Source organism: Bombus affinis, chromosome 6 (genome assembly GCF_024516045.1).
Source record: "Bombus affinis isolate iyBomAffi1 chromosome 6, iyBomAffi1.2, whole genome shotgun sequence".
Taxonomy (NCBI): Eukaryota; Metazoa; Arthropoda; class Insecta; order Hymenoptera; family Apidae; genus Bombus; species Bombus affinis.
In genome coordinates, this window is record NC_066349.1 from 10,383,805 (window position 1) to 10,392,912 (window position 9,108).

Here is a 9,108-nt window from a genome sequence, read left to right on the forward strand (position 1 = left end):
AGGGCTGCAGGAGAAACCAGCCGGAGGAAGTGGGAGGAGTGTGTGGATACCAGAATCAGAATCGGAATTGCAGATGGCGCCTGACCTGCGCCACTTCGCCTCGCCATCGTTCTGTCCGAGTTGGTGAAAGAGGAGGGAGGGGCTGGTTTTCTCTCGTAGTCTTTCTACGATTCATCCTCTGTTCCGTCGGCTACTGGTTAGCGTCGATGACGAGGTATTCGAAGATAAATCGCGGTACCCGAGATAAATCGAGCTAACCGTGTCGAGAGGAGAAAGGAAGGAAAAGGAGGGAGGAAACAAAGGTTCCAACGAGCGTATCCGATTTTTTTTTTCAAGCGTTAAATAAAATCGTAAAAGCAATCGTGATGTTAAAACCCGGTGCTCGTGGTTGGCTGCGTATATCGATTGATACGTGATCGTGGATTTATTGGCATATCTATTTACGACCGTCGCTCAATCAGAAGATAACCTGCTTCAAGCGAATTAACTGCTCGAGGTTTGTTTTTCAGTCAACAAGATCGAGTATTTAATTTCCTTCTTGTTTTCCTTGGTTTTCTTTCGTTTATGATATGCATACGCTCCGGACTGTACCTACTAAAATCGTCGTTTGTCTGTAAACCGGAAATTGCTTGGAGAAACGGAAATCGGACACGCGTTTCGGAAAACTGATCTCCTTTCTCTTATATTTGCGTATTATTGCATTGGCGATACTTTTTTTTATCGTTTATTGCTTATATACTTTATTATGAGGAAAAAATTATAAAAAGGATCTTCATATAAATTATGATAAAAGGAAGAAACTGTACGCATAAAAATATGTTACGTTCTAGCTGTACGTTGACTCGTTGCGCGATTGACCATTGTATCACATAAACCGGATGTCAAGAGTAGGAAAAACGAGTTATTGGAAATAATTATACGCAAGATTCTGAAACGAATAGTAATTGTTGTAAATGAAAAAAGGAATCAATTTACTTTTATTGTAACATATATTTAAGATATATTCGTAATAATTGTAATGTGAAGACTTTATAATTTGTAAGTATACTATTAATTTCAAGCAACTGTGTTAAACAAAAATCTATATAATATAGTAATATGTATATTGAATTTGATAATCGGTAAACTTTTTGTCTTTTAGAAAAACTTAACTTTTCGCTTGAATTGAATGTTAACGATCTTAAAAAATATATAAACTGGAATACAATAAAATATAACCGCGATGTTGTTATATGAACTATTAATGAGGTTACAAGATTCTATTGTTATTTTGATAATTCTGTAGAAACTGATGTATAAAAAATCGGGTAAAGTTCGATCGAATTGTATCGTTTTATCCTTGGAATTTAGTACGGGAGGTGATCTCAAAGAGGTAGGATTTCTTCGTGAGAATGTTCGAACGCGCTCCTCGTCAGCAGTTTTACTAGGAAAGAAAAAATGGCGCCCATAGCCTCTAGATCGCGCGACCACCGAGTAATGCTGTACTCGTACTTCCGTAACGTGTACCAGCGCACAGTTCCCTATTAGAATTCCATAGATCGTTCATTGAGATTTCGAGCTACTCTTTATTCGACGAAAATTATGCCCGAGATGAGGACCGTATACCGAATCCGTAATTTATAATTGTGAGCAAAGCCATTTTTAAAAAATCACTCGTGAGAGATGTATACGCGATATAAAGTGGCTTGTCATTGATGTCATCGGGAAGAAGACAGACGTGTAGAACGATGGAAAAGTGAATGTTGTATTCCTTTTATCCTGATACTGTGGTTCAGAAAATCGAATAGAAATAAAAGGATATCTCGATGCGCGATAGGGAGACTATAGAACAGACGTGGGACAGAATAAATCTTGTCCAAGATGTCAGGAAGGCTACCCCGTCTGCGTGCACTTCGTCCACGACCCCAGCAATTTAAAACGGAGTCACATAAGGAAGGTAACCTTAAAGAGAATCGTCAGGGAGCCGTGATGAGGGAGCACGAGTTGCAAAGCGACACCGAAGACATTTCGTACAGTGTCAAAGACGATGTCCCAATAAAAAACAATTCAAAGCACGAACACGAGGAGCTCGATTGTTCGGGGTCTTCACAAAATTACGAATGTAAAACATGCAAACCACCAAAACCTCTATCAAGTCTTAAGGCGTATCTCGATCATCTGAAAAAGGAGCACAAACAAAAGGTATTTTTAATTGAATTACATCAATTACTTATGTTGTAAGAATTGTTTAAGTATTATTTCATTGAATGAAAATTTAATTAGTGACTTTTTATATATTTTTTAAATAAAAAATGGAATCGATATTATTTTGAGGGAGTAATAAATTATGTAGTTCTAAAAGTAAAATATATCTATGTAGTGTATTATTAATAAAATGCTATTAATTGGGGTACCAAATACGATGTTTCTTATATTTCAAAAAATAATACTTATATATTTAGGATACTTTTAATAAAATGATAACTTTTAGGGGAAATTCATACGTGACACTGGAAATAGATGTTCTATGTGTTCATATGTTGCATTAAATTCAAGAGATCTTGAAACTCATCAAAGAGTACATCATTTAAAGAGAAGGTTTTTCCGATGTGCTAAGTGCTCTTATGTAACACATGTACGTGCTCGTTATACAAAGCATGTGAAGTATCATTCCATGCCAATGATCAAATGTGATGCTTGTGATTTCCGTACGCCATATAAGGTTAATAGAAGCTTTACTAAATTTAACAAATTAGAATTTTTTTGTTAGATTAAGTATCAACAGATAATTTTTTCTTGTAGTGGAATTTAGATAGGCACACTAGAAATCATGGAGGAGGAGGGGCATTTCAATGTCGTGCTTGTAATTTTACAGCTGATATTAGACAAAGTTTAACAGTACATGAAACTAATCATCATGAACCTCCTGTGGGCCAAACAAGTCGTAAATCTAGTACTCCTTTTGAACGAAAACCAAGAAATAGTCCTAAACGTTACAATCAGGTAATATAATAACTTATTTCTTAAGTAATAATTAATATAAATAATAGATAACTGAAAATATATTAAAAATAAATCAATTTCAGGTGGGTGCAAGTGATTTTCGGGAATCACTACATATATCTACAGGTACAACAGTCTCAATCAGTCCTGGAGATTCATACATCTCCGATCAATCCATGGAAGATAAGAGAAGTGCAATAGCTAATGCAGAATGTATAGCATTGAAGTGTGAAGAAAAAGGTTGCCAATTCATTACTGCATGGGATTCTGAGATGCAACGACACCTGGCAGAATGTCATGCTCCAATTACACCAAATAAATCCAGAAAACCACTGCCAATGTTAATTCCTCTAAGTCCTACTAAGCTAAATAGTATTAACTCCAGTGGACCTTCAACGACGTTGTTAAAAGTTCCACGTGTTAGAGTAAGACCGGAACTTGCGCAAATTGCAAGAGACACGGAACTGGCAAAATTATATGGAAATAAAGAAGTTAGTTATTTTTCCTTTCTTTTTATTAAATGTTGTCTATATCTAATTGATTATTTTTATGATGTTTTAATAATTCAATTAAATTTTTCACAGGTCAGCAACTTAAAGAAGGATGCGAATAACGCGGCCGATTTATTTGAAAAAAAAAATGCGTCGTTCTTTGATAAGCTTAAGGAAAAGCTTACAACGACAGCGTCAATTAATAATGGAGTACCGGAGGTAGCTGTAAGTACTACGAACGATTTGAAATGCTGGTGTACTTTTAAAGCTAGTAGCATGGAAGAGCTGGCTTGTCACAAACAAATACACCACACTGCTCTAAGTGTATCCGTGGGCACAACGCGTTGCCCGAAGTGCAGGAGACGTTGCAAAAGTTCGACTGATCTACAAGTGCATATGCAGTGTTGTCACTCGACAAGCAACGATACGTCAATACACAATAGCTTAGAAAAATTATCAAATTGTTCAGAACTCCGTGTGACCTCGTATCGCGGTGAATATGCATTCCCAGCGCAAACGGATTGGGACGTTAATCTCAGCGGACTGAATTCCTCTGGATCATCGGTATGGTGTTTTATAGAAATAATAATATTTACTTAATGCGTGCACATGAACAATATGGACATACGCACACAAACAAACAAATAATAATAATAATAATAATAATAATGATAATAATAATAATCGTGAAAAAATTGCAATACGAGAGTCAACAGATCTGACTATTTTTTTCTGTAATTTGTGTAAATTATGTTTTGAAATATGTTGATTGCAAGCATCCCGTACGGCCATTAGAATAATATATTTAAAGTTAGCTTAAAAACTATCAATTTTTGTTCTTCGAAGTATGCAATGTTATTATAAGTATTTTTGTAATTACGTTAATGACAATGTTTTTTCTTTTTTTATTTATATTTTATATATATTTTTATTATTAAGAATGTGCTTTAAATGTTACTTACGGCAGTCGAGACCATAGACAGTTGTGTTCCCGAATGTGTTAACGCTTAATTTTGATAAAGGTAGTCAAATCTTTTGTCAGGTTGAAGGTTCTTCGACGCATCCAAGTGGCCGATGGGTATACAAATGCCCGGATTGTCCATTTTGGGCATCCACCGCAAGTCGTTTTCATGTTCATATTGTCGGTCATTTAAATCGGAAGCCATTCGAGTGTTCCCTATGCGCGTATCGCTCTAACTGGCGGTGGGACATCACAAAACATATTAAACTTAAAGCAGCTAAAGATCCAGTTCATATGACTGCCAGGGTACTTATGAGGGATGAAACAGGTCGACGGAATTATTCCAAATATAACAAATATCTTGCACAGGTGAAAGCATAAATTTCACTTACATTTAAACAATTCTTTTATTAGTAAAGAAGAAGGTGCTTGTCGATTTTCATAGGCGCACTGATTTTTTTATGGTTTCTCTCAAAATCACTCTATGGTAAATTTGTTTATCCATGACAAGCATGTGTGATGATCCTTATAAATAATGAGAAAAGCTGAATTACATATTTTTTTAAAGAACCAAAGAAGATAATGAAACACTCAAAATGCATTAGTTGTATCAAAGCGCTTGGACACTTGATTGGTGTTATGATGTTAATCTGATTGCAATTACAAGCATATTCTTAGTAATCAAAACCGACATGATAACATTGAAAATGTTCCATACCTCTAAAAGTGACTTTTCATTTTATATGGAACGTCATTTTTTAATAATATAAAAGAAATTTTCAGTGTGCCGAATAGTTGTTTTTCTGCTGAATAATAAGTTGTTTTTCGTCGTGCAGCAGTGTATCGCTTATGACAAACAATTCTATATTGTACGTAAACTTCTCTCTCTTTCATAGGTCGAGCAACAGTCGTGGGATGATCAAAACATGGAGGAACGTAGCGTGGAAGAAACGAATTCTGACGAACCGCCAACTAAGTTATTCATAATGAATAGCAACGAATATCGGCAAACATCGGATCTCTCGTCTTCTCCTATTTCGATCGTGTCTCCGAATGAAGGAAACCATAATCTTAACACCATTAACATCGGATTGAAGCCACCACCGCTTCTTAAAGCTGCTGCGAGGAATCGGGGACAGTCTTTACTTAAAAGCAATTTGATTTCCTCTCATTCACTATCAAGTGGATCATCATCAGCGACGATCGCAGAGGAAAATAAACGTACAATGTGGAAATGCAAACGTTGCAATTTTCGACATTGTAGTAGAGAAATTGTTTCAATGCACGTTAAATCTCACAGTGAGCCAGCTGACCAACGCCATGGAGAAGAAAAAGTATGAATATTTGTGGTTGTTTTGTTCATTTAGTTTTTTTTTTGTTATTAGACACATAATATATTCGTATTATATATTTGTTTACAGAATGTATTTGGTTGTGGAGATTGTCCATTTTCCGCATCTGATGCAGCAACGTTATCGATGCATAGAGTTCATCATCGTCCAAATTTGGATGCTATTTTTAAATGTTATTTATGTCCATATTATGTCAGCACAAAAGTGTATGTATTTGTATAATGCTATTATCATTAAATTTATAACATTCTTGGAAGATATTTATTTGTTTTATCTTTACAGAGAGCTTTTGGATCATGTCAGACTTCATGGAGAGGAGCTCGCCGTTGCGCACCAACAGAATATGGAGTACGATTTCCCTACCAAGTCTAAAGCACATCGAACTTCAAATACTGATAATAGTAAGTTAAACAAATTCTTTTTAGCATTAATATGATTAAAAATAGTTCAATACTAAGATTTTTATTCAAGCGTTAATTGGATACTTAAGCATCATTATTTCAGGTATTAATCGCACGAAACAAGAGAAGCCTGTAGAGCAAGTGATTCATATCACAACGCAGAGCAACGTGACTTGCTTCACTAATGTTTCGAAGAATTCCGGAGCGCCACCGCCATTGCTTCTTGATACACGAGCACTGCCTGAAGCTCCATTAGTATGGGTGTCCCGACCAGATGGTACACTAACAAAAATGTTAAAATGTCGTCACTGCCCTTTTGTATCTTCGCGACGAGCAGAAGTCCGAGATCATGAAACCATGCACCTCGATACTCCTAGTAATGGTCCTGTGGTCGCTTGTACAGATTGTAGTTTCACTTGCACACGGCGAGAAGTCATGGTTGCACACACAGATATGCATTCCGGATCTTTAGGCACTGTTCATTGTTTGGTAGATGATTCAAGGCCAGATTCGCAGCAATTAAGCGATTTGGCTGCGCTTCTCGGCTTTACTCATTCTCCGGTATTAGGTTCGGAACCTGATCTACGAGACTTAAGACTTGTGCATTGTTGTAGCAAATGTCCAGCGCGATTCCTTTGCGAAAAGGAATTAAGAATACATTTAAGATATCATTCTACAGAACTAGCTTATTCTTGCCAATGGTGTTCTTATGCTGCTCGACAACCGGCCCATCTTTTAGCCCATCAGAAGGCACATTCTACGGAGTATCAAGAGCGTACCAAATATTTGTTATCTTTGTACGGCCAGTCACAGCGATATCCGCCCCCTACCACAGCTTGTGTCGAAACGAATATTCAAGATTCAAATAATTCTACACCTACTGTCGCATGGATTGTAGTCGAAGTTGCAGAAAGTTCCAGCAACGGGTTTAATAGTAGCATGAACAACACAAATCAACGAACTAGTAATCAAGTATTTACTTGTGCAAAATGTCCAGCTCGTTATTTCAAATTGGATGCTCTAGAATATCATATGACCTTGCATGGATCAAACAATAGATTTAAATGCACTGAGTGTGACTATTCGTCGAAGACAGCACAGAATTTAGTGAAACATCAGGTAGTTCATAGACGTCAAAACGAAGCGAGCGATGTAACTTCAAATCTGTCGCCTCCTCCCGACCCACAGTTTGGACTTTTTATGCGTGGGAATCCTAACTTTGTATATCCTGGTTATTTAAGAAACGGCCGATTAAAAGAAAAGCGATATAAATGCCATAAATGTCCTTCTGCTTTTGAGAAACGAGAACAATACAGAGTTCATCTAACTCTGCACGGTGCGAAACAGAGATATCGCTGCGATACGTGCGACTATTCCGTAAAATATTACGCTAATTATATTCAACATCTAAAGAAACATCAGGCAAATGCAGAGGCGCAAGCTTCACGTAGACAATTTGAGGACGATACAATTACCATTGATAGCGATAATATTTCCGATAATATAGGCTCCATTTCACGTTCAGGAAAGACGCTTAAATCACCCAATAATTCAGCTTCAATCATGACTACAAATGGTATATCAGTGTTAAATTTTGGTGGAGCACAAGCCTCGAATCAAGATAAGCAATCCTTAATGTTGCTACAAAAGAAAGGGATACTTCTATCTTCTAACGACGAAGTGGAGACGTTACGTTGTCAAAACTGTCCGTTTTCTACGTGTGACAAAGACACGATGGATGCTCATAAGCGTCGACATGGCATTGAAAGAATGACACCGTCTTGTCCTCATTGCGATTATATACCACGAAAAGATGAGAATGTCGGCGAACATATTAGATTGCATTTTACAAGACTTTATAAACCAGAATCCTATCTTATTATAGAATTATTAACATTGACAATGAAAAAGATATCTTCGAACGGAAAGGAGGAGAAACAAAAGGCTGCCGAATTACTTTTTAAAGAATACGCGGATGGAAGATTTTTTCCTTTTACCGATACTAATTCCTTTGGGAATCCTCCTACTGTGAGCAGTTACAAAGAAAAAGTCATAGTCGATCCAAATACAGGAGAAACGAAACATTTAACTGTTTAGAAAAAATTAAAGTTGTCAAAATAATTGCATATTGTACATTTCTCTGTATATAACAAATATGGTGCATTTTAAATGTTTATGAATATTTTCTAGATTTATTGATTCAACAAACTATAAATAGTGGAGAAAAAACTGTTACGTTCCAAATAGTAGGTTATAGAAATCTGCATGAAGAAATGAACATAAGCTTGTAGTATTCTACATGTACAGAAAGAAATTTCGATCAATAATAATATCTGTAATTGCTACTGTATTTCTTATAAATGAACGCGATCATGATTATAATCATTAAAATGAGTATTTTTCAGCGTTATGCTTAACAAATAGGAAACAATGCCATACTTTGTTCATATATTAAACATTTTCTCACATGCATATAGTTTAATTTTATTGTATATAATATCCAAATCCATGAATCTTGTACAATACAACAATAAACGAATGCTGTATACATGTATAGATTTACATTCTCGTGTTTTCTAATACCTCCTAAGTTTTGGCAGGGTTTCTCTTGTTAATTTTTTTCCAGTTATAATCTCGATAATGTTCGAATACATAGGAATTGTTTCATGGAATATACGGCAACACAATTTTTAAAAAACTTTGTGCTTTTAATCATTGCATTTACTAAAACATTTTTTTTCAATCATTTTTTCTGTTCTTTTTGAGATTTTTACTAGAAAGAAGAAATATTTTCGAAAAGGTATTACAAAATTTGATAAAGGATAGATTCTCGATTTGTGCATGTAAATCTTCCGAGTAGGTGGAGCTGCGCATGAAGGTTTCATCCGGTACTAGCCTTGGATCCCGAGTCGTAAGGAAAC

General features: G+C 35.9%; 1 protein-coding gene across 6 annotated transcripts; it reads left to right on the top strand.

Moving 5' to 3' along the window:
• The first annotated feature begins 21 nt into the window (after positions 1 to 21).
• LOC126918079 (zinc finger protein 91-like) lies at positions 22 to 8,749 on the top strand. 6 transcript variants are annotated; one of them, XM_050725688.1, is made up of 12 exons: positions 22 to 496; positions 831 to 1,038; positions 1,142 to 2,181; positions 2,471 to 2,701; positions 2,782 to 2,982; positions 3,066 to 3,473; positions 3,567 to 4,037; positions 4,516 to 4,803; positions 5,331 to 5,768; positions 5,856 to 5,992; positions 6,069 to 6,187; positions 6,291 to 8,749. In XM_050725688.1, exons 3-12 carry the CDS (start codon positions 1,861 to 1,863, stop codon positions 8,282 to 8,284), a joined length of 4,608 nt encoding a protein of 1,535 aa, XP_050581645.1. In that variant the 5' UTR covers positions 22 to 496; positions 831 to 1,038; positions 1,142 to 1,860; the 3' UTR covers positions 8,285 to 8,749. The 6 variants fall into 6 exon arrangements, with proteins under 6 accessions (XP_050581645.1, XP_050581647.1, XP_050581646.1 ...); XM_050725690.1 differs by having other exon boundaries at positions 22 to 214; XM_050725692.1 differs by having other exon boundaries at positions 23 to 496; positions 3,567 to 3,698.
• The last annotated feature ends 359 nt before the right edge of the window (positions 8,750 to 9,108 follow it).